Source organism: Elephas maximus, chromosome 3, assembly GCF_024166365.1.
Source record: "Elephas maximus indicus isolate mEleMax1 chromosome 3, mEleMax1 primary haplotype, whole genome shotgun sequence".
Classification (NCBI taxonomy): domain Eukaryota; kingdom Metazoa; phylum Chordata; class Mammalia; order Proboscidea; family Elephantidae; genus Elephas; species Elephas maximus.
This window is the reverse complement of record NC_064821.1, coordinates 135,182,399-135,208,295: the sequence shown is the minus strand read 5'-3', so window position 1 is coordinate 135,208,295 and position 25,897 is coordinate 135,182,399. Positions and strand designations below refer to the sequence as shown.

Sequence of the window (25,897 nt, the reverse complement as noted above, 5' to 3'; positions counted from 1 at the left end):
TTAGAGTTGAAATTTAAGATAACTTCTCACTCCTTGAAGTAAATACCAGAAATCTAGTTTCATGAATAGGGATAAGGAGATCACCATGAACTATTAGAAAATAAAAATTTTATTTGAACTTTATTAACATTACATTCCATTTTTTTCACTTGAGTGTTATCAATTTGTAAAAGAGGGGTCAACCACTTAACTACCAATACTAACACAAGATACTATAGTAAAACCTGTGAAAGCCAAAGCCTGTGTAAAGCAGAAACCTATCAGAGAAGAAAAACTTAAATAATATTTTCCACTAAAATGAGCAACAGAAAAGTAGTAAGACTGCACCCTCTCAAAGGTGGAAAATTTGGGAGATTCAGAAGCACAAGGCAGTTCTGTTGAGTTCTGGCTCTCACAGTTTTCACTGTATATAAAACATCCACAGTTAAAATCATTTTTAAATGTTCCCAAATATTTCCTACATAATTTAACATATCACAGAAAAATAGTATGTCTTTTTCTTTCAAGTCTTCATACAGTGAAAAAAACAAAACAAAACAAAAAAACTTTGTACAAAGCTTAATTAGTATAGACTGGCAAAGTTTTTATGTATGAGTCATAATGAACTCAGTGGCAATAGGTTTAGCAAGTTTTCGATTTAATGGAAGTGAGAAAACAGTAAGAATTTATTCAGCTTGGTTTCAGAACTAGTAAAACTTGCTACTTTTAGGCTTCAGGCATTAAAAAAAAATATATTTAAAAATATTTTTATAAATCTATCTCACACACTTCTCTGCAGCAAATATTATGCCTTCCGTATCAGGTCCTGGTTATCTCTAATGGTAATGACGCAGTTGTGGATCCTTCTAAAGGCTTCTCGATTATGATTGAAGCTCTTGAATCATGATGTATTTGTTGTTTGAAATTATCCTTTTGCCAATAATAGATTCAGCCAAATCTTTGGTCCCCTGCTTAAGAATAATCATGCCCACAATCGACCTGTGGTTCCTTCCATGACCATTTCTGTGCTCCAACCTTGGAACCTCAGCTCAGGAAATTAATCTGGCTCCCTTTTACCTACAGTATGAATAAGTGCAAGCTCCTTTGCATGGCCTAAAAGGTATTGATGAACTGATTAACAGTGAAACTTGTGAACTTGACGGGACTACCTTGTTTTCCAAGTCTCGAAAGTTTTCCACCTTTGACAGGGTGAGCTCTTACCCCTTTTCTATTGCTCGTTTTAGTGGAAAATAGCATTTAAGTTTCCTTCCCTGACAGATTTCTGCCTTACGCAGGTTCTTGTTTTGCAGGTTTTACTGTATTAATGAATATATAGTTATAACTTAGAATTAGTGCTTTAAATTAAACACACACATGCAACCACCACCACCACCTAGGCTGGAGCCAAGGAGGGGAGTGGCCAAGGAATGCTTCTCCAGGGAAGTAGTGCTTGAGTTGCCATCTGAAGGATGAGTAATTGAGATAAGGTTGGAGAGCAGACATGGGCCAGAGTATGAGGGCTCTTTTCAAGGACATAGTAAGGATTTAGTGCTTTATCCTAAAAGCAACAATTAGGCATTGAATGGTTTTAAGGAGGTTACTCACATGATCAGATTTGTGATTTGTAAATATGCTCAGATTGGAGAATGGATTGAAGAGATAAATATTTATTAACTGAATTACCCGAATTATAAGCAAACTAATTATGCTCAGCTAACTGAATATTCACTTTATGTTAATCCCTTCTCATTGAAATTTGAATTTTAATATCATCTTCTACTGCAGCACTGTGCAACAGAGATATAATGTGAGATGCATATGTAATTTAAAATTTTCTCGTAGCCACATTAAAAACAGTAAAAAGAAAGGGGTGAAATTAATTTTAATGTTTTATATAACCCATTATATCCAAAATGCTATCGTTTTGACATATAATCTAATAGATTATTAATAAGATAGTTTACATTCTTTTCTTGTTTTGGAAAAAGCACATCTCGATTCTGATAACTACATTTCAAGTGCTCGATAGGCACTGTGGATAGTGGCTCCCATATCAGACAGTCCAGTTGTAGGATCTTCACCTACTGGCTCCCAAACATGGCTGCATATCGGAGCCACTACACAGAAATACTTGGTTAAAATATAGATTTCCCAGCAGCTCTCTCTATTTTGATTAACTACGTCTAGGGAGAGATCCAAAAACCCATTTTGATCAAGTGCTATGAGTCAGAATCGACTCTACAGCAGTGGCCTTGGTTTGGTTTGTACCAGGTGATGTTGATGAAGCGGTTGATTACTGCATTACCTCAAAGTTGTGAATAAAATGAAACTTTTCAGCATTCTGGGAGAATTTGAGCAACACAATGGGAAACCCAGTGGGAAGATATTTGGGACACACCTCAAACCATTTCAGAACATTCATTACCATACACTATTGCTGAAGGAAACCCTGGTGGCCTAGTGGCTAAGTGCTATGGCTGCTAACTGAAAGGTCGGCAGTTGGACTCCACCAGGCACTCCTTTCAAACTCTATTGGGTTGCTGTGAGTTGGAATCAACTCCATGGCAATCGGTTTGGTTTTGGTTTTATTGCTGAGAAGTTCAATCCGAAAGCTTTCAGTTCCTGAAAAGGAAGCAAACTAACAAAATGGCTGCCTCCCCCCCCAAATACAATCCCGAAAAGGTCATGTAACTGTGAGGAGGAGGATTGATCTCAGAATCTAATTCAGAAGCTCTGAGGAATCCCTAAGAAATGGAAGGGAGTTTGATCCCATTGCGGTGGGAGTCAAAGAAGGACACCAATGGAAGGGTAGGGGTTGGAATGAAGGAATAGAATCTCCGTGCCTTTTTTTTACTCTACACTGCCCTGGTAGGATTACAGCCAACTTCAGTGCAAGATGGGGCATAAAAGCAGCAGCACCTACCAACTCAGCACCTACCCAAGAAGGAAGAGAAATGTCAGGAAAGCCGATAAACATGCATAAAGGTTGGTTTGAAACAGTTCTTCTTTGCCTACTTCTTACCCAGTGGTCTAGCTGGCTACCACAAAGGACGGTAACCAAAAAAAAAAACCAAAACCTATTGCCCTCTAGTGCATTCCGACTCATGGTGACACTATAGGACAGAGTAGAACTGCCCCATAGATTTTCCAAGAAGTGCCTGGTGGATTTGAACTGCCAGCCTTTTGGCTAGCAGCTATAGCACTTAACCACTACCCCACCAGGGCTTCCACTAGCTCTTAGGAATGGCAAATGCAGGGTTACAGAGAGGTAACCTAAGGGGCATGTTCTCCTCATGGGAGTGGAGGGCAGGTTGGGACTTACAGGAGTCCACATTGTGACACCAGAGACTTTCTACCCTGAGGCTTTTTACCGCATCTCCTCCCTATCCCCCTCCCAGACAGACAGACAGACAGACAGACAGACAGACACACACACACACACACACACACACACCTGACCAGAAGAGTCACATTCCAAGTCTTAGCGATTTGATCCTCTTTTTCAAATACACCTGAGAGCTAAGGCTGCTGATACTCCCAAGGGAATATGAGATCACAGGGGAAAACACTGCAACATTTGAGGAGTATAATCCCACAAAACCAAAAAACCAAACCAGTTGCTGTCAATTCCAACTCATGGTAGCCTCATATATTTCAGAGTAGACCTGTGCTCCACAGGGTTTTCAACGGCAGATTTTTTGAAGTAGATCGCCAGGCTTTTTTCTGAGGGGCCTCTGGGTGGACTGGAACCTCCAGGTTTTCGGTTAGCAGCCAAGCTAGTTAATCATTTGCACCACTCAAGGGCCCAGTAATAACAGCCACCATATATTGAGTTTGTGTCAGTCCTTGCTAGATTTCCATGCACAATTTTATTCATTCTTCACAACACTAAGAGATTTGTATTATCATTGCCTATGCTAGCGTATAGTCATCACGGGGACGGCACAAGACTTCGGTTGTGCACGGGTTCGATTGTGCTTGGGGTCGTCATGAGTGGGCAAACTCCATGGCAACTGACAGCAGTGTGTACGTGAAGAAACCGAAGCTCCGAGAATTGTAACATCAGGTGAACCCTCCATTTTTTCACAAGATTAGATTTAATCGTTAATACAGATTAGCGTGGGACTTCACATTTCAAAACTGAAAGGGTGTCGCTTCTTTTCCTTCCCTCAATCTTTGCACAACAGGCGAGGCGAGGGGAGGTGTTCCGCCGATGGAAGGGTTGAGGCGGCCCCGCCCCAGGAATAGGGAGTGGCTAAACCCCGCCCGGGAAGGCGGGAGTTACAGTGGGCGTGGCCTCGCGCTGTTTCTCACAGAGGAGTCGGGGAGGACCTCCAAAGAGCCGTAAAGAGCTCTACCAGTCGTGAAGTGCTGAGGCGCGGGAGCGTTGCTTTACGACGAATTCAGTGATCTCGGCTGCTCCGCCCTGCACGTGTGCTGCTGTCGGTATTTGGATCGGTAATTCATTCCTGGCGTGGAAGCGGCCACATTCGGGACGGAGTGGTAGCAGAGGTCAACATCCGTGAGTTGATGGAGTTTGCTGCTGAAAATGAAGGGACTCCGGGAGGAGATTGCATGAGTGGAGCAGTGGGGGCGCGGCTAAGACCCGGGTCGTGTAGGGAGGAAGTTTTTGCAGGGATGGCGGAGGCCTGCGGTGGAGAGGAGGGGAATGGGCTGACAGGAATGGAGAAAACAAGGGTTGGAGGAGAAGGAAGTGGACAAAGGCAAAAGGACATGCGAGTGGACCTGAAGGTTGTGAAGCAAGAAATAACAGACTGGTCAGAAATAGAAGAATGCAAGTTAGATGCATGGTGGGTGAAGCAAGAGGTGGAGAATGGGCCTGAGGTGAAGGATGAGAAAACGGGCACACTGGAGGTGAAACAGGAGATGGATGCTAGTTTGGTGATAAAAGAAGAAAAGATGGATGAACCAGAGATAAAGGAAGAGAAAGTGAAGGTTAAGGAAGAGGTTATGGACTGGCTAGAAGTGAAGGAAGAGAAGGAGGTTAAATTTGAGATTAAAAAAGAGGAGATGTTGGCTGACCAAAACATAAAAGAGGAGGAAATGATGGATGCATTTTGTGTAAAAGAAGAGAAGGATGTCCTGAAAAAAGAAGTGATGGATGATACAAAGGTGAAGGAAGAGCGTGAGATCAGCCCCCCAGTGAGCTGCAAGAGGAAACTGGCCATGTCAAGGTAGGTTGGGGGGAAATCTGATTGGGGGGAGTAAACCAAAAAAAAAACCAAACCCGTTGCCCTCGTGTGGAGTCGATTCCAACTCGTGGGGACCCTATAGGACAGAACAGAACTACCCCATAGAGGTTCCGAGGAACACTTAATGGATTCGAACTGCCGACCTTTTGGTTAGCTTCTGTAGCTCTTGACCATTAAGCAACCAGGGTTTCCATGAATAAGCAAACAACTGGGAAATATAAAGGTGGCAATTGTTTAGTACTTAATTCAATTTTCCATGTTTAGTGGCAATGTATTTGTGTGGCCAATGCCAAAAATCTGCCCATTCTCATAAGCATGATGGTGAGAATTATGTAATCTGCAGAGAACATTTTAGGCCAACCCTTTCTGCTTCTTGATTAGGCCAGGTTCCATCTGTCTCATAACTTTTGTGGAAGCTCATTACCTCCACCGGGAAAACTCCCCATCCACGCTTCTAAAAATTTTTACTTACTCTTCAGATCTCAGCTCAAATGTCGCTACCTCAGGGAAGCCTTCTTGACCTTCTTCTAACCTCTTACATCCTCCAGTCTTGATTAAAAACTCTGGGACAGCTCTGCTTTGTCCTACAGGGTCGCTATGAGTCAGAATCTACTCGACAGGTTTGGTTTTGGTAATTTCTCTGATAGTTCCACGTACTTTTCTTTCAGGGCATGTATCATAACTTGCAATTATGTACTGCTGAGATATTTGATTAATGCCTATCTCCCCATATAAACTTAAGCCCCACAAAGGCAAGTCACTTTTTTGTTTACTGTTGTATCCTGAACATGCATCACAGTGTTTGGCAGTATATATATATGTGTGTGTCTGTGTGTACATGCACAAAATGAGTCAATTCATTTACAATATAAAAACCACATGTTGAGTCAGGAATAGTGATTTTATTGATAGTTCATCTTTGTAAACAGTTTTTGAAATTACCACTCACGAATTATTGGAGACCTGTTGGAAACAGTTTGTATTGTCTGGTCCTGTGGAGTTCTCTGTTGTATAGAGTGAGGAAATTACCTGTAGGGGATGGAATAATGGTAAGTAGTACAAGTTTGGGTCCGTGGAGCCTGAGTTAGGCACCTGTTACGGGGATATAGAGGAGCAACAATGTTGAATGTTGTCAGTTGTTCAGTAGAATATGTGAGGTTGGTAATAAGTCAGATGGGCAGTGGCCAAGTTAGGAAATGAGAAGTCTGAGGACTGGAAAACCTTAATATGCTCTTAGCTTGGTATTTCTTTCAGAGAGGGTGGAAATGAGGAAAGATCTAATAAAACCAACAATGCTAGATATGATTACGTTACCATTAGACAAAAATGCACTTAAACTCAAGAGTCTAGTTTCTGTATGGGTAGTATGAATATTTATTGCTTTTGATGTGCTTTTTAGTTTCTTTATAGTGTATGATTATGTGACAAGATAGGAAATAAAAGAGTGGTTAGATTCTTGGGAATATTACTATGTAGAACACTGTGGGTCAAATAGAAGTAGCTGTAGTTCGACTGTCAGTACCCCAAGATCTGAGGAGAGCAGTTGAAGACATGTGGTGGGCGGTAGCATTTCTAGATTGTTTTGATGCTCAATCTGGGTTGGGTGTGGAGTAAGGAAAAAAGATGCAACTACTACTTTCTCTAAATTTGACTGGTTTAATATTCTTTTTCTAGTGTGTGTGCTTTTAAAATGTCTACACATAGCTCATGGATTGGGTTTCTGGATTCATACACATCCCATGCACATACACATACACGTATGAGATTATCAGGAAGTAAAAGTTAAAATATCAGTGAGTAATCTCATTCTTTGTGTATAGTAGAAAAAGCAGTAAAAATGAGATTTAAAAATTTTTAATACGTGTTTTCTTGAATTACATATTATTAACAACATTAGAAATGTAAGTGCTATTTGGTTTCAAAGAGGAAAGTTTTCAAACAATGCTTGACAGCTACCAAGTATTTTGTCAGACCTACCCTTGCATATACTCTATTCAGTATGACTACATGTCTGTAAATTGAGTGTGACAGGTAATTGAATCACATTCAAGTTTATAAATAGATAAGTAGAACTGATATTTTATAATTTAATAAATTACATGTTGGCTTTTGTAGGTGTGAAACTTGTGGTACAGAAGAAGCAAAGTACAGATGTCCACGTTGTATGCGATATTCCTGCAGGTATATGTGTAACTACTTACCTTTTTACTTCTATCTGTACCCTGGTGGCATAGTGGTTAAGTGCTAAGGCTGCTAACCAAGAGGTCAGCAGTTCGAATCCGCCAGGTGCTCCTTGGAAACTCCATGGGGCAGTTCTGCTCTGCCCTATAAGGTGGCTATGAGTCATAATCAACTTGACAGCAGTGGGTTTGGTTTGGTTTTTGGGTACACTTCTTACCACAAAGTATAAAAGTACTTCCTCTTTGTCCCTTCAGTTTGCCCTGTGTAAAGAAACACAAAGCGGAATTGACATGTAATGGAGTTCGAGATAAAACTGCGTTTGTTTCAATACAACAGTTTACTGAAATGAATCTTCTAAGTGGTAAGCCATGTTATGTATAACAGATTGATGTTTCCTGGCCATTGGATTAGGTCATTCATTTATTTTTCTATTTTGAAATTTTTAGATTATCGATTTTTGGAAGATGTGGCAAGAACAGCAGACTATATTTCTAGAGACACTTTTTTGAAAAGACCAATAGGAAATAAACATGTAAGTATTTTTTCTAATTGCTTCCAGTTATATGGGGCAGTTCTACTCTGTCCTATAGGGTCGCTATAAGTCAGAATCGACTCGACGGCACTGGGTGTGGGTGGGTTCCAGTTATAATTCCTTTCAATCAGTTAGGCTTATTCTTTTATTCAGTAAATTAAGTGGCTGCCACGATCCAGCACTATTCTAGTTATCTAGGAAGACACTACTGAACAAAATAAAGTCCTTCCCCTCGTGACGGTTGTAATGTAGTGGAGGAGATAGGAGAGATGAGAAGAGAAGCAAATATAATCTCAGAGTTAAGCACCTGCAGAAAATAAAGAAGTCTGTGGAGACAAAGAGAATGACAGTGGTGTGTGTGTGTGTGCTGGGGTTGTTTCAGGGTACTGTTTTGAGAGTAGTCAGGAAAAACTTCCCTGAAGAGGTGATGTTTAAGCAGTGATCTAAATGCGGGGAAAGAGACAGTCATGTGAACATTTCAGGGGAGATTATTCCAGATGGAGACCAGCAAAAGTAAAGTCCCCAAGTCAAGGAGCAAGCTCGGCATGTTTGAGGAATAAGAGGTGACTGAAGCATAGTGAGTGAGGAGAATTTTGAACATGAAGTTAGAGAAACAGATAAGGGCTGTTAATGTACCTTAAGTGAAAATGGAAGCCGTGAGAAGGTTTTGAGTGTTTTTGCTTTTTGAAAGATCTCTCTTGCTGCTATGTAGAGAATGGACTTTAGAGGGCAAGAGTGGAAGATTGGAAGCAGGGAGACTAATCAGAACTATTGGTTTTGGTACAGGCAAGAGATGATGGTAGCTGCGATAATACTGTTAGAATGATTAGATTCCAGTTTTAAAGGAAGAACTAACAGGACTTGGCCCTTTGCAATACATTTAGTTTTCCGTCTTTCATTTTCTTACGTACTAGACAAAATTTGAAGGTTACATACATACATATATGTAAACCAGAGTCCAAACTCATTGCTGTCAAGTCTAATTCCAACTCAAAGTGACCATATGAGACAGAATAGAACTTCCCCGTAGACTTTCTAAAGCTATAATCTTCACCATAGCAAATTGCCACATCTTTCCCCCACAGAGCAGCTGGTGGGTTCAAAACACTGACCTTTTGGTTAGCCCAGTGCTTAACTACTGCACCACCAGGGCTCCCTATGTATGTATGTATGTATGTGTGTGTGTGTGTGTATGTAACACTAGTATTCTAGAAATAGTAGTGTGATTAAATCAGATTATACTGGGTTATGTGCATTTTCCAGAAGCTATTTAGTGTTAAGAATTACAGAATTTTAATACCTTTTAAACACCTTTTTTTATTGGTATTTTTGGTACACACATGACAATACACATATCTAAAAGAAAAACTATCATGTGTCAACTCTTTATTTTTCATTTAGCTTAATTAGGTATAATGAAAATTCTCTTAAATTACTTTTCTATTATGAAATGCATAAAATGGGAAATGCAGTTTAATGAATAATCATAAAGTAAACATCCATGTAACTACCATCCAGATCTAGAATTAGATCATTACAAGCTGCCCAGAAGTTCCCTGCTACCCACTTATCTGTCCCTGAACCAGTGCTACCATATTTTTCGCAAATAATGTGCTCACGTAAATATCACACCCACAGATGTAACGTGCATAGCGTGCCTAGGAAGGTAATGTGCAAAGAGGTTGTGCAGTTGGCAAAAAAACACAATGTATGCATTATTTGCATGAAAGTATGGTACACTGTACATACTGTACACTGTAGCTATTTACGGAAACTCACTATCTGATAGGGTAAAACTTTATTCTTTTTCTAGAGGATGGCTATTGAGTGCATGTCACAGTTCTGTTCAAACATTAAGAAATTAAGAATTTCTGAATAGTTTTCTATCAAATGAGTATACCACAATTTACCTATTTTACTGTTCAAGTGCTTTGGATTTTCTATAATAACAAAGAAAAAGGAAGGAATAAAGGAGAAAAAGAACCAATGACAGTATTGTGGAATTGCTTTGTTTTGGAGGTAAACACATCTTTGGGTGGGTTGTTTGTAAACATCTTCCAAAGTGGTTGTATCAGTTTACATTCCCGCTAATAGTGTCTAAGTGTAATCTGCTGACACATTCTTTCCAGTCCTTGATTCGGTCAGAGTTTTAAAATTTTTGTCAACCTCTTGACTATATATATAGTGTTACTGTGATTTTTAAGTTGTACTTTTATGAATTGTAATGAGATTAAGCACCTTCCAAATATTTTATTGACCATTTGGATTTCCTCTTCTGTGAAGTGCATGTTTAAGTTTTTTTTATCTATTCATTAATAGTCAACTTTCTTTTTCTTACTGGTGTGTAGGAATTCTTTGAATTTCCTGAATGCCAGTTGATAGCACCGTGTGTTATAAATTCTTTCTCCCTTTCTGTGGCTTATTTTTTCACTCTGTGATGTCTTGGTGGATTAAAAAAAAAGCCATCAAGTCGATTCCGACTCAGAGCGACCCTATAGATGTTTCTAATTTAATAGAGTCGAATTTATCATTTGTTTCCTTTATAGTTTGTGGTTTTATGCTTTTTCAAGAAATCCTCTCCTATCTTAAAGTCTTGAAGATATTCTTCTATAGTTATTTCCTAAAAGCTTTATAGTATTGCCTTTCAGGTTTCTGTCTTTAAACAACCTGGAATTGATATTTGTGTATTATGTGAAGCAGAGACACAATTTATTTCCCTGTGTGGATATCCACTTTTCTTAGTACCATTTCTTGAAAAGTTCATCTTTTCCCCACTGGTCTGCAAGACCGCCTTTGTTATATATCATGCAATCCATATGTGCTTGAATCTGTCTCTAACCTGCCTGTTCCATTGCATTAAATGCTCGTGTATCCCTTCACCAAGTATTATAGCTTTTTACTGAAACTCTGATTTGATAGAATAAATCTTCCAACCTTGTTCTCTTTCTGGAGTATGGCTTTTCAGTGTTGTTTGCAATTCTGGTCAAATATTAAGAAATAAAGAATTAGCTTGTTGATTCTACAGCCTTCTACCCCTACCCCAGCCCTTGGCTGAGAATTTTAATTGGGATTATTTTAAAGATCAACTTCTTTGTTGATCTATAGATTTGACTTTTTTACAATTTAAATCTTTAAGTCCTTGACTGTATTATGTCTGTCCATTTATTTGGATCTTCTTTAATGTCCCTCTATGTATTTTCTCAGTAGAGGTCTTGCACATTATTTGTTAGATTTATTCCTGAGCACCTTATTTTTGATGCTATCTTAAACAGTATCTTCTTTTTAGATTTTTTTTTTTTTTAATTTCTAGCTGGCATATAGGAATGGGATTTTTTTTTTAATTTTATAGTGAGCAACCATATAAAAATCTATTCTAGTATCTTATATGTAGATTCTTTGAGACTTTCTCTGTAAGCATTCCATCACAGTTTTCTTTTTTTCTAATCCTTACTATTTTTATCTCTTTTTCTTGCCTTTTTGGAATAACTAGTACCTCCAATTCAGTGCCAGAGGCTAGCGATGATAGTAGACATCTGTATCAGTGTTCTGTGAGTCCACTCCCAGATTTAGTGATTCAGTAGAAGGGCTCAGGACTTAGTGTATAGTCATACTCATGGCTAAGATTTAATTCAGTGAAAGGATACAAAGCAGAATTAGCAAAGGGAAAAGGTACGTAGGACGAAGTCCAGAGGAAACTAGGTACAAGCCTCCAGGAATTCTCTCCCAATGGAGTCACAATTCCTTTGGCAATGAGTTGTGACAATATGTGTGAGGTGTTGTCTACCAGGGAAGCTTATTAGAGACTCAGTGCTCAAGGTTTTTAATGGAGGATATAGGTACCGTCTTCCTAGCATGTACTAAATTTCCAGACTCCCAAAAGGAAAGCAGATGTTTAGCATAAACCACATTGTTTGTAAAAACAGTTTAGGCACAGTGAAACCGCTCTAATATATGTTTAAGAGCTGCAGGGTGCTATGGCTGTTAACCAAAAGGTGGGCAGTTCAAAACTACCAGCCACTCCATGGAAAACCTATGGAGCAGTTCCACTTTGTCCTGTAGGTTCTCTATGAGTCGGAATTGACTTGATGGCAACGGGTTTCGTTTGTTTTTTTTTTTTAGGGAATTATTAACCAGGCAAGTTTCCAGATGCCAACCAAGGGCCAGCTTTGCAGTTGAACTTTTCAGAGGATAGTAGTCTCAGGCTGGTTATATTAGCTCTTTTCTGCACAACAGTTTTGTCTTATTTCTCTTAATTTCACAGGGGATGCTTTCAGTATTTTACCATTAAGGTGATACTTGCTTTTAAATATTTTGCTGACATCATTTATTAGATTAAGGAAATTCTGTCCTAGTTTGTTGGAGCCCTGGAGGGGCAGTGGGTGAGAGATTGTCTGCTAATCACAAGGTCGGCAGTTCAAATCCACCAGCTGCTCCTTGGAAACTCTATGGGGTAGTTCTACTCTGTTGTATAGGGTTGCTGAGTCAGAATCAACTCAACGGCAGTGGAAGAGGATCCTAATTTGTTAACAGGTTTTATCATGAATTGGTTTTATATTTGATCAAATACTTTTTTATTTATTTGATTATTTTAATTTCTTTTAACCTAATGTGGTGAATTTCATTAGCTGATTTTCGAATTTAAACTAACCTAGCATGATATTTTTTTAGCATGATATATTATCGTGATATGTCATGTTTTGTGTACATTGCAGAATTCTGTTGCATTATATGGGTATGTGTGTATGTCTGTCTATTTGTTCGTTTTTTATCTGTTCATGAGTGAGATTGACATCTAATTTTCCTTTTTTGTAATCTCCTTGTATCTATGTGATCTGACCTTATAAAATTAGTTGGGAATATTCTTGTTCTGTTCATGGAAGCGCTGACTAATATTGGAATTCTTTGTTCCTTGAGAGTTTATAGAATTTGTCAGTGAACTCATATGGGCTTGGAGTTTAGGGCAGTAATTGCTTTAATAATTATAGGACTATTCAGGTTTTATATGTCTTCTTGAGCCAGTTTTGGTAAATTACATTTTTTAAGCATTTGTCCATTTGGTATAAATTGTCAAATTTATTAGCATAAAGTTTTTCATAACATTTTCCTATTTTTGTAACCATTTCATTTGTGATTTTGATTATTTCTTTTGCTAGATCAGTTGCTATTATGTGTTTGTTTTATATTTTGTTCATGTGTTCTCTGATTTTATTATTTCCTTCGTTCTATTTTTTTCTTTTGGTCTTTTTCCAATTTGTTATGATAAATGATTGGCTCATTACTTTTTAATCCTTACTCTTTTTCTCATGCATACATTTAAGAATATAAATTTCCCTTTTAAGTATTGCTTGATTTGTATCCCAGAAGTTTTTAAATAGAGCATTTTTTAATGATTTCTTCTATGATCTGTGGGTAATTTAGTTTGTGTTTCTTAATTTGGGGTTTTCTAAATACCTTACTTTTAGCTTAATTGCGTTTTGATCAAAGACCATATCCTTTCTGAATTTATTACAAAATATGATGAGACTTGTTTGTAAGGCCCAGGATATGGTCAAGTTTTATAAGTATTTGCCTGCTTTTCTGAATTACTTTGTCAGCTTTTCGATGCTTTTAATGTGATTAATATATATATGTATGTATTTCCTCCCATAATCAGGCATTCTTAGATGTTTTCAGTGGGAGAGTTGGTCTATCTGATTGCTACCATTATTGAAACCAAAGTCCCATAAATTATTTGTTTTAAAGTTATAAAATTACATGTACTTTCTTAAATCATTTTCCTAGTTAGCCAATGAAAGGCTCTTCTTTTTCTTGGCTTATGACTTGTCTTTTTCACTGCAAATTCTAGATCCTCATTCACTTAACAAAAAAACTTGGCTTTTTCTTTTCCTTTTCCTTGAGTGATCCTTCTTTCTTGACTTAACTGAAACCTAATGATACTTTCTTCACCATTTTCTGAGGTTGCATAGTTCAGTGTATCCAACCCAGGTAATCATTGGAGTGACACAGATCATGGTCAGAGTGTTCTCATATTCCAGTTTTCTGCTGCCCATATCAGTGACTACTTTTGAGTTAGGCCTTATACTAGGCAGTACCCTGGTTTCTCCCCGAGTGAGCAACCTATTGAATGATAAAGGCATATGAATAGTCAGAATAGACTCGATGGCAATGAGTATGGATCCCTGGTGGCACACTGGTTAAGTGCTTGGCTGCTAACTGCAAGGTTCGCAGTTCAAACTCACCCAGCAGCTCCATGGGAGAAAGACCTGGAGATTTGCTCCTGTAAAAATTTCAGCCTATGTGCAGACCATGGTCTCAGGGAACATGTAGCTCAACTGGCATAACAATTTATAAAGAAAATGTTTTACGTTCTACTTTGATGTGTAGCGTCTGGGATCTTAAAAGCTTGTGAGCAACGATCTAAGATATTCCACTGGCCTCACCCCTTTGGAAGCGAGGGAGAATGAAGAAAACTAAAGACACAAGGGAAAGATTAGTCCAAAGAACTAATGGACCACAACTACCACAGCCTCTACCAGACTGATTCCAGTACAGCTGGGTGGTGCCTGGCTACCACCACTGACTGCTGTGACAGGGATCACAAAAGAGGGTCCCAGACAGAGATGGAGAAAAATGCAGAACAAAATTCTAACTCACAAAAAAAGAGCAGACTTACTGACATGACAGAGACTGGAGAAACCCTGAGAATATGGCCCCCGGACACCCTTTTAGCTCAGTAGTGAAGTCACTCCTGAGGTTAACCCTTCATCCAAAGATTAGACAGGCCCATAAAACAATGAGACTAAGGGGCACACCAGCCCAGGGGCAGGGACTAGAAGGCAGGAGGGGACAGGAAAGCTGGTGATTGGGAACCCAAGGTCAAGGAGGGAGAGTATTAACAAGTCATAGGGTTGGCAACCAATGTCACAAAACAATATGTGAACTAACTGTTTAATGAGAAGCTAGTTTGTTCTGAAAACCTTCACTTAAAGTACAATTAAAAAAAATATTTTTCAGCCTAGAGAGCCCTGTGGGGCAGTTTGACTCTCACATGGGGTCGCTACGAGTTGAAATCGACTCCATGGCACCTAACAACAACATGTATAAAATGGTCAGAAAAAGGGAAATAAAGTATTGCACAAGTTGCTCCTGTAATTGCCAAGTGACCTGTATTTTTTTAATTCTCATGAAATCCTTTTGGCTTATAAAGTGTATGGTTAAAAGCGTAAGTTCTGAAATTAGACAGACCTGGGTTTGTATACAGGCTCTACCTCTGAGAAATGGCTATATAATGTTGCAATACCATTAATTCTCATTGCTGAAATAGAGTGATGATCGTTCCTATGTCATAGTATTGTTGTGAAGATTAGAGGTGTTACTGCTTACCGTTTGTGGTGCATGGTAATCACTCAGTAAATCTTAACTGTTATTTCATTGGACATTGTTTTACTCACTTTTGAAAATTAAAGCATTTTAAACGTAACGTGTCTGTTTTTGGTTATTAGATGTACTATCTGAAAAACCGTGCCCGGAAGCAAGGTATTTACTTAAAACTTCTACCCAATGGATTCACCAAGAGAAGAGAGAATTCGACATTTTTTGATAAGAGGTAAGTTTCTAACTTCTTTGTTAGCGTATCTGGTGCTCTGATTTGATCAGGAGCATCCTTTAAAGTTTGCTTTACTCTGGGCATTGCTACGCGAAGTGTGGTCTGTGAGCTATTTGTTACTGGTCCTCAACAAGATAACAGCACAAATTAAGAGTAAGCATTTAGAAACCTTTTATAACATTTTGACAGCAATTTTGTCATGTGAACCTAATGATAAAAATTTGGGCCGTGTGTGTGTGTTGATTTTCTTTGAGAAGCTGCTTAAATGTTAATGTGCGTACAAATCTCTAGGGACCTTGTTAATAAGCAGATTGTGATTCAGTAAGCCTCGGTTGGAGTTTGGTATTTTGATATTGTGCATTTCTGACAAGCTTCCCCATGATGCTGACAGTTTGAGAAGTATACTTTGAGTAGCAGTACTCTAGAACACTCTCATACATTAGAAGTGAACTATGTTTCTCTGAGACTTGAGGTACCATGGAAGTATTTCAGGGGCTTCAGGGACAAAGTGGTAAGTCAAAGAAGGACCTCTACATTGCCTTAACTGAAGCAACTCTGTTTTTATAATCCTTTCTATCTTGGAATTCCAAATAAGATTTCCTTTAAAAGTGGATAAAAGGATAAAGCAGGACTTTGAGAACATTTACTCTAATGATGAATCTGAGTCAGATAACAGAAGAGAGTCTACTTTGCTGCTTTCTGAAAGTATTCAGTTGAGAAGGCCCCAATATCACAGAAAACAGAGTCTCAGAGTGTTGTTAAGTAACCGGTTAAGTTATTGGATAATACCTTTCAGAAGTCGTAATTCTGGATAGAGGGCCAGAAAGTTTGATTCTCCTTCAGCCTGAGAAACTGTTGGGACCTTGAACAATTCTAATCGTTCTGTCTTTTCAGTTTATGGAATAGTACAATCAGAAGAGAATCTTAGAGTTTACCTGTTCTAAATCAGTTCCCTTCTCCGGATCTCACCTGTATGATTAGCATGTTGGACTAGGTGAACCCTAAGATTCCCTTCCAATTATACTCCATAAATTGAAAAGACAGAAACATCAAAATTATCATTATTCTAATAAGCTTTTCAGCTTTTGAAAGGATGTTGTATTATTATAAGATGTTGCTATCCATTTATTGTATGTGTTCAAGAAGTCTTTATAAATATTTATGAAGGTGGTTTATCTTTTTGCTGGTTGGCTTCCAAAAGTAAAATGTCTCACATTTATCAGATGTGAGACTGTTCTTTTGTGCATTTGGAAACTGGCATATTTTAGAAATTGACATGAATTGTTCGAATTTTAAGATAACTGTTTCGTGCTTTATCACATATAAAATGTGTTTTATGAAGGAAACAATTCAAAATGATTGTCTTGAGAGTTCTCAAAACCAAAGAACTTATAGCCTCAAATATAATATTTTTGTGTCTCTAGGAATGCTTAGATTTTGGAAACCTGGTGGCCCCGTGTTTAAGAGCTACGGCTGCTAACCAAAAGGTTGGCACTTTGAATCCACCAGACACTCCTTGGAAACCCAATGGGGCAGTTCTCTGTCTTACAGGGTGACTGTGAGTCGGAGTCAACTCGATAGCAATGGGTTTGGTTTTTTTGTTTTTTGTTTTGTTGTGTTTTAGATGCATAACTGTTTGTGGGAGTGTTTTTCCAAGAATATTAACATTTAGTATACCTTCTGGATTTAGGACCCAAATATATATTCTCCATTATCTGGGAGCATCCCAGGTCTCTGGGATGGCAAACTGGACTTCTTGCATTATGTCTTTTGCTCAAGAATTTAATTTAGGGTTGGTTTTCTTATATTTTTGGTGGTTTCCCATGAGGAGATTAGCAACATAATGCTTTAGAGTCAATTCCTTAGCCTCCTTTATCATCTGAACAGTGGAGCTGATAATAGCTACCTTATAGAGTTGTGGCCTCATCTAGACAGTGACTGGTCTGTAAGAAGGAATCTGTACATAGTGGGTGCTGTAAAAATAACACATCGTCATCGTTGCAAAGGAAAAATAGCACCTACAATACTACTGTCCAGAGATGACCACTGATACCATTTTATATTTCCTTATAATCATATTTTCTTTACTTTTTCAAGTAATAAAATGAAATATAATATTAAAAATCCAAACTGAAGTGTGAAAAGTGACTCCCCAAATTATCCATTACTAATAGTTTTTCTATAAATAAATGTACACACTTTTTTCTGCACTTAGTTTTTCTCTGTTTAACAATATATTATGGATTACTTTCCTTTTTAATTTTATTGTGTTGAAAATATACATAACATACGCCATCATGACAGTATCTGTGTGTGCAATTCAGTGCCCCCTAAGCAAAAATTCCCCCTTCTTCCCTTCCTCCCATTCCTCGGAACCACTAACAATCTTTGGTATCTATATATTAGCTTACATCATATAAGTGAGATCATGCAGTGTTTGTCCTTTTGTGACTGACTTACTTCGCTCAGCATAGTATTTTCAAGGTTCATTTATGTAGTGACATACATCAGGACTTCATCTGTCTTCATGGCTGAGTAGTATTCCATTGTGTGTGTCTATCAGATTTTGTTTATCTACTTATCTCTTGAAGACCATTTTGTTTGTTTCCACCTTTTGGCTATTGTGAAAAGTGCTGTAGTGAACACTGATGTATAGGTTCTACCTCATTATTTTTAGGTAGCATATTCTATATATCCTAACTTATTTAATAATTCCCTTATTTGTGAACATTCAGCTTGTTTCTAATTTTCAGTTATTGCAAATAATGTTGCAGTAAACATTCTAGAACAAATTGGTTTGTGTGCTTATGTGACTTTTTCTGTAGGATCAATTCCTAGAAGTAGAATTCCTGGGTCAGAGAGTATATACATTTAAAGTTTTGATTAAAAAAAAAAAAGTGCTGTTGAGTTGATTCTGACTCATAGTGGCCCTGTGGAAACCCTGGTGGCATAATGGTTAAGACCTACGGCTGCTAACCAGAGGTTAGCAGTTTGAATCCACCAGGCGCTCTTTGGAAACCCTAGGGGGCAGTTCTGCTCTATCCTATAGGGTCGCTATAAGTCAGAATCCACTTGACGGCAACAGGTTTGGTTTTTTTGGTTTTAGTGGCCGTGTAGGACAGAGTAGAACTTCCCCATAGGGTTTCCAAGGAGCCGCTGGTGTATTTGAACTGCCGACCTTTTGGTTAGCAGCCAAGTTTTTGACCACTGTGCCACCAGGGTAGCAACTCCAAATTGACCTCCAAAAAAAAGGACCATTTTCTACCCTCACCAGAAAAGTTTGAGAGTACCTGTTTTAATTATAAAGGTGTGCCTGTTTATATCTCTTGCTGTCTTTTAAATCTTCGTTACATACATTACAAATATTCTCACTCTTCTTTAACTTTGTCTTCCAATCCTTTCAATGCATTTTATGTAGTTATAAACATCCTATGTAAAAAATTCTGTATAACATACAGTAAAATAGTATACCTCTATTCAAATTTCTCATTAGCTTTTTCCAAGTTATATGACCTTGAGGTAAGCTTAAGTCCTTTGTGGCTCAGTTTTCCCATCTGTAAAATGAGAAGAATAGTAATAAACTAGGGGTGTACCTTTTTTTTTTTTTTTTTAGGGGTGTACCAGTTTTCACCTTCATTTGCGGTACATGAGAATACCTGTTAAAACATCCCCTTATTAGCACTTGGAGTCTCTGGGTGGTACAAATAGTTTACATACTTAGTTGCTAATTAAAATGTTGGAGGTTCAAGTCTGCCCAGAGGTGGCTTGGAAAAAGTCCTCATGATGTCCTTCTGAAAAATCAGCCATTTAGGAAAACCCTATGGAGCACAGTTGTATTCTAACACACATAGGGTGGCTGTGAGTCAGAATGGACTAATGGCACCTGGTTTCATTAGCAGTGAGTAGTCTCATTTGAAACCAAATTGTTGCTAACTTGAAAGGTGGAAATGATATTTTGCTTTAATTTGCTTTTATTTAATTGCTATTGAAATGTGGAATATTTGCCCATATATTTTGGAGTGATATTTCAAAACTCAAGTATAGAGTTTGTCTTAATCAGTTGTGGTAAGGTGCTCTTTCATTCATAGAACCATTTTGGGAGTTGGTTAAGTGAAATCTGTGTATCTGAATTGTTCCATTAGTTTGTTGTTAAGTTGCTAATTCTTATGTCTAAATGGAAAATGTTTTTGCAACTCTTTATGAGTCGGAATCGACTCAGTGGCAGTGGATTTGGTTTGGTATGGCTGTTAAGTGCCATCGAATTGCCTCCAACTATAGCAACCTTACCTATAACAAACAGATCGAAATGTTTCCCGGCCCTATACCATCCTCACAATCATTGCTGTGTTTGAGACTATTGTTTTGCTAGTAAATAAATATATAAAAGTTTGTATTCTATCTTAGCTGAATAATTATGCATTAAGGTGAGCTCTCAGCTAGTAGGATAGCTGTATTTAAAAAATTTTAAAAATACTGCTGGTTAATTGATTGATAGCTTGGAATATCTTTAGTGTGCCACAGTATTTGTTCATATTTGGTAAGCAGTTTAATCAGTGTTTTAGATCAGGGTTTCTCAGCCTAGGCACTGTTGACATTTAGAGCTGGATAATTGGGGGTGGAGTGGCTGGAGGGTGTTCAGCAGCATCTCTAACCTTTATTGACTAAATGCCAGTAGCACGCTCATGTACACACGTACCCCTCTGTTATGACAACAGAAAATGTCTTCAAAACATTGCCAGATGTCCCCAGTGTCCCCTGGGAGACAAAATTGCCTCTTTTTGAGAACCACCAATTTAGATGAACATAGAAGGCATACTTACTAAATATATAGTTCACATCTTTTCCTAAGCCAGGTAATTAATACATTGTATGACAGAATCAGGAAACCCTGGTGGCGTAGTGGTTAAGTGCTGCAGCTGCTAACCAAGTGGTCGGCAGTTCATATCCACCAGGTGCTCCTCGGAAACTGTGGGGAAGTTCTACTCTGTCCTATAGGGCTGCTATGAGTCGGAATCAACTCGATGGCAGTGGGTTTGGTTTTTTTTTTTTTTTGGTTTATGACAGAATCAGAATTGCAGAAGATTTTGATTACTAAAAGAGGGTGTGTAAGTAAGGTAAATATAAAAAGTACTTGGGAAAAAAAAGAAGAACTTTGTTCAGGATACTTGTCTTTTATCATTTATTTATGGAAAAATGAACAGGGGTTTTGGATGATCATAGTGGTATCTGCTAGTAGGAGGTAAGTAAAATCTTTACAAAGAAGGGAATCTCACACTCCCAGTATTCTATTTTTAAGAGAGAGTTTTCAATGCATTTTCAGCCTGTGTTTGAAAGTGGTTAAGGTGTTGGAAACTTGGATTTGAATATTTCCTCTGCCACTTGGTACAAATAAGGTGACCTTGGCCAAGATACAATTTACTGTTTTAGTAAGGGGATTAAATGAAATAATACCTAAAGAAGTGGCATGTAGTAAATATTGTACAATAACTAGTAAAAGGTCTACATTAACTTATCCAACATCCTTGGGGATACAGCACATCATTCACTGATTCCATACTGGAGAATTCACCCTGTTTCGTAAAAATATGTGCAGTGCTTTCATGGACTTTTGTGTACCTGTGTAGTGGCGAAAAGATCTCCGTTGAGCTTCCCTAAGGTCAATTCAGTATTCTGGTGACTTTAAACAGGCCCAGTCAGGTTTTACTGCAAAGGAATTATTTTTAAAAATGTCAAATTTTAGAGATTTATTGAGATTTTGGTCCTGTGCTAGGAACTATTATTTTTGTCCCCTATGAGTTAAATAAGGAACCCTAGTGGTACAACGGTTAGGTGCTGGGCTGCTAACCGAAAGGCTGGTAGTTCAAACTCACCCAGCGGCTCCATGGGAAAAAGACCTGGCCATCTGCTCCCATAAAGCTTACAGCTTAGAAAACACTATAGGGCAGTTCTACTCTGTCACATGGGGTCAAAATGAGTCAGAAATCGACTTGAAGTCACCTAAAAACATCAACAACAGGAACAACGGTCCTTGTTTAAACACCTTGAACTGCAGTGTAGTCGTAAACTCTCTTTTCCTCTAATCAGTTAATTTTTCTCTGGAACGAAAATCCAGTAGTTTCAAATCCCAGCTCTGCTATTTACTAGCTGAGTAACCTTAATCTGTCTGTATCTGTACGTCAGTTTTCTCATCAGTAAAACAGTTATAATGTACCCACAAATATATATATATATTTTTTGTTTTTTTTAATTAAATCTTAGGTCTTCCTTTTAGGATCATTTTCCTGAAGTACATCCTTCTGAAGTTCTTTTAGTGAGGGTTTTATGAAGAATATGCTTTTTCAATTTTTGTCTGAAAAAAATTTTTTTCACCTTACTTTCTCATTTTTAGTTGCAATACAACACAGACAAAAAAGTACACAAGTCATTAGTGTACCCAGGTTAAGAAAGATAACATAACCACGGGGTTACCTATCACCTCTTTCCCCGAAGTTGACGATCTTTCTGACGTCTAACTTTATAGATTAGTTTTGCCTGTTTAATTTTTTTCCCAATATTTTATTATAAAAACAAGCATAAGCCAAAGTTGAAAGAATTTTACAGTGAACATGTACCACCTAGATTTTTCCATTAAGATTTTACTATACTTGCTTTATCATGTGTTTATCCCTCTAATCATCCATTAACCAACCCATCCTGGTTTTGGTATATTTCGGAGTAAATGCGGACATTACGCCACTTGCCCCTGAGTATTTCATCTTGTATATCATTAGCTAGAGTTCAGTAGTTGTTTGCAGGGTTTTTTTTTTTTTTTTTGTCCTTTTGATGTAAAATTTACATGTAATGAAATACACAAGTCTTATGTATACATTTGCTGAGTTTTGACAAATGCTTACACCTGTATAAACAAGCCTCTATGGATACATAAAACGTTACTGTCACCCCAGACAGCTTTTTCCTAGTCAACTCCTCCCTTCCACAGAGGCAACCACTGTTCTGATTTTTTCTACTGAAGGTTAGTTATGCTTGTTCCAGAATGTCATATAAATGGAATTATACCTCACCCTTTTATAATGATAGTTTAGCTGCATATCTCTTAAATTGACATATATAAGCCAATATATGGAAACAAAAGATGATTAATGGTTACCAAGGTGAAAGAGAGGGGGAAAGGAGGAGCTTTTGTTTGGGGGGCATTGAGTTTACGTTAATGGTGGTGGAATATTTTGGAAAAGGATAGCGATAATGGTGACAGAACATGAAAAATATAATCAATGTCGTTGAGTTGTAAATGTAGAAGTTGTTTTGCTGGCAGATGTTCTGGTGTGTATATTTCACCACAATAGAAAAAAAATTGACATTTATTTCAGCACTTTGTGAAACTGTTATTCCACTGTGTCTCCCTAATTTTGTCACTGCTGAGAACACTGTTGTTTTATAAGTAGTCTTTCTTTCCTGTTGCTTTTGAGATCTTCACTTTTGTCTTTGCAGTTCTACAGTTTAATGCTGATGTGTGTCTTGGTGTGATTTCTGCGTATCTTCCTTGAGTTTTCTGCGTGTTCTGAATATGACAATCCTGGAAAATTCTAATGCATTCTGTTAATCTCTTCATCTCTGTCATGTTTTCCATTTGCCTGTCTTCACTGCATTCTGGGTAATTTATTCAGCAGTGTCATCCAGCTCTCTGATTTCTGTCAGCTGAATCTAATCTGATCTTTAACCTATCTGTTTAAGTGGGTTTTGTTTTTGTTTTTTTCCTTTAGTTGTTTTTCCTTTCTAGAAGTTCTGTTTCTTTCCTAAATCCTTCTGGCCTTTCAGATGGAATTTTTTTCTTTCTTGTGTTTTCAACTCCTTTTTTTTTTTTTTTTCCTTCAATTATTTAAAACATTTTCTGTGTAAATTTTAAACTTCATTTTCTTTATTCAAATTCCAGTATCTGAAGTTCCTGGGGTCTGATACTACTATCTGCTGTTTCTGCTATCTCTTGCTTATGGTGACTTGTTTCCTTGTTTTTATCAAATACATGATTGTGATCTCAAGTTCATCTGGACTTTATGTGGAAAGTGGTGTGCATTTGCTTATGCCAGATACTCCATGGCAGTAATCTAAGACCCTGTTTAGTTTTTCAGCCTGAAGTTTCTCAGTCTATGCTAATAGTAATGATTTGAACCCCAAGCCCATTTAAGAAATCTATAGTTATGCATTCTCAATTGAAACCTTTTTCTCTCCTTGGAGCCCAAATTCCCTTGTTGTCTCAGACCTTTGCCAGTGGACGAGATGTTTCTGGTTCACCTTTTCACTGACTTTATGCAGTGATCTCAGTTTAAAGTTTCCAGCTTAGACTTGTCTCGTGTCTTCCAGTGGTTGTTGAAACATAAGCCTCTTGGTTACCGACTTTGGCAAATGCCTTCAGAACAGGTGTAGCTTTAGTGTAACACTCTGGCTTCTAGGTCCTGCTTTCTTTTGGCCCCTGGAGATTTCTTTTACTTCCTAATGAAGTTGGTATGTTTGTTCTGTTTCTCTAAACCAAAATCCAAACCAAACCCATTGCTGTCGAGTTGATTCCAACTCACAGTGACCCTGTGGGACAGAGTAGAACAGCCACATGGCGTTTCTGAAACTGTAAATCTTTACAGAAGCAGACTACCACATCTTCTGTGAAGCAGTTGGTGGGTTCAAACCAATGACCTTTCAGGTAAACAGTTGAACGCTTAACCATTGTGCCACCAGGGCTCCTATATATTTCTCTAGGACTTTTAAATGTGTGGTATTGGAAGGGTTTTCAGGTTTTCTTCTATGCCATGTTGCCCTAATTGTTTAAAATAAGTGCTGGCTTCAGTAAAAAGGTACTGATCAGCAAGGTAAGATCAGTAGTGGAAAAGAGGTGGATCAGGAAGGCATAATAATTACTAGTATGCCTAGTAGTTCTACTTCTAGGAATTTATCTGATAAGATATACCCATTTGTGTAGAAGATGAAATATGTGCAGAATATTCAGTGCAACTTTACTTATATCGTAGCAAAAGAATAGTTAAAATCTAAATGGCCATTAATAGTGAACTGTGTAAATAAATTATGGTATGTCTTTATAGTGAATAAAGCATGTGGCAGCTCTGAATGAACTAATACAGAATGATTGCAAGAAATACTAAATTAATAAAGGTAGATGTGGAACCTTATACATTGTATATGCTACTACTGTGTAAAAAATATAATTTACATACATATAAGCTCATATTATATATGTTATCTTTAGAGGGATAAACAGTAAACTGGTAATAGTGGTTCCTTTCAAGGAGAGAAACTGAGGGGAAGAGGAGAGGGATGGGAATTTTGTACCCTTTTCTTTCTTTTTGAATTTTATGTTGTATATATTGCTTATCCAAAACATAAATTATATGAATTATTTAAAATATTTGTAAAAGACCTAGCGAGAGGTATGGGCTTGAAAATTTTATCTTTGAAATATATTTTGATACTATCATAAAATTCCATGTTTTTATCCATGGCTGCCACTCTCTTTCATTTGTGCTTTAGTGTTTTGTTACCAGAAATCCATAAAAATCAAGCCTGCAGACTGGTTATATTTGGATAGCATGTCCTACCTTTATTTTATTTTCCTGGCTGTCTGGGTCTAAGAATTCAACAGTGGGGTAGGGGATGTACTTTGGCTTGTCAATTGGAAGGATGAATTGGATGGAGGGACCCCTCCCCAATATCTTTAGCTTAACTCCAGACTTGGACTGTTTGGTCAAGACTAACCACCCATTTCCCAGATAAGGACTCAACTTTTGGCCTTCCTCTCTGTCTTAGTTATCTAATGCTGCTGTGACAGAAATATTACAAGTGGATGGCTTTAACAAACCAATTTATTCTCTCAAAGTCTTAGGAGGCTAAAAGTCTGAATTCAGAGTGCCAGCTCCTGGGAAAGGCTTTCTCTTTCCATTCTGTGGGAAGGCCTTTATCATCAATCTTCCCCTGGTCTAGGGCATTCTCAGCACAAGAGCCCAGGTCCAAAGCACAAGCTTTGCTCCTAGCACTTTTTTCTTGGTGACATGATGTTCCTCACCTCTCTGGTCCCTTCTCTCTTTTATATCCCAAGAGATTGACTCAAAGTACAACATAATCCTGTAGATTGTGTCCTGCCTCATTAACATAACTGCCTCTAATCCTGCCTCATTAACATAATAATTTTTTTAAAACCTGTTGCCGTTAGCAACCTTATAGGACAGAGTAGAACTGCCCCATAGGATTTCCAAGGAGCTCCTGGTGGATTCGAACTGCCAGCCTTTTGGTTAGCAGCCGTAGTCCTTAACCACTGAGCCACCAAGGTTTCCCATTAACAGCATAGAGGTTAGGATTAACGACACATGGGATAGATACATCAAA

General features: G+C 37.9%; 1 protein-coding gene across 4 annotated transcripts in view; it reads left to right on the top strand.

Annotated features, from left to right (window-relative positions):
* Nucleotides 1–4,337: 4,337 nt before the first annotated feature.
* Nucleotides 4,338–25,897, top strand: part of ZNHIT6 (zinc finger HIT-type containing 6) — a 76,609-nt gene continuing 55,049 nt past the window's right edge. For all 4 annotated transcript variants that reach the window (XM_049879672.1, XM_049879671.1, XM_049879669.1 and 1 more), the window contains exons 1-5: nucleotides 4,338–5,174; nucleotides 7,308–7,373; nucleotides 7,628–7,734; nucleotides 7,820–7,905; nucleotides 15,408–15,511. In XM_049879672.1, coding sequence (XP_049735629.1) covers nucleotides 4,510–5,174; nucleotides 7,308–7,373; nucleotides 7,628–7,734; nucleotides 7,820–7,905; nucleotides 15,408–15,511 — 1,028 coding nt within the window. In that variant the 5' untranslated portion in view covers nucleotides 4,338–4,509. The remainder of the gene's footprint in view (nucleotides 5,175–7,307; nucleotides 7,374–7,627; nucleotides 7,735–7,819; nucleotides 7,906–15,407; nucleotides 15,512–25,897) is intronic.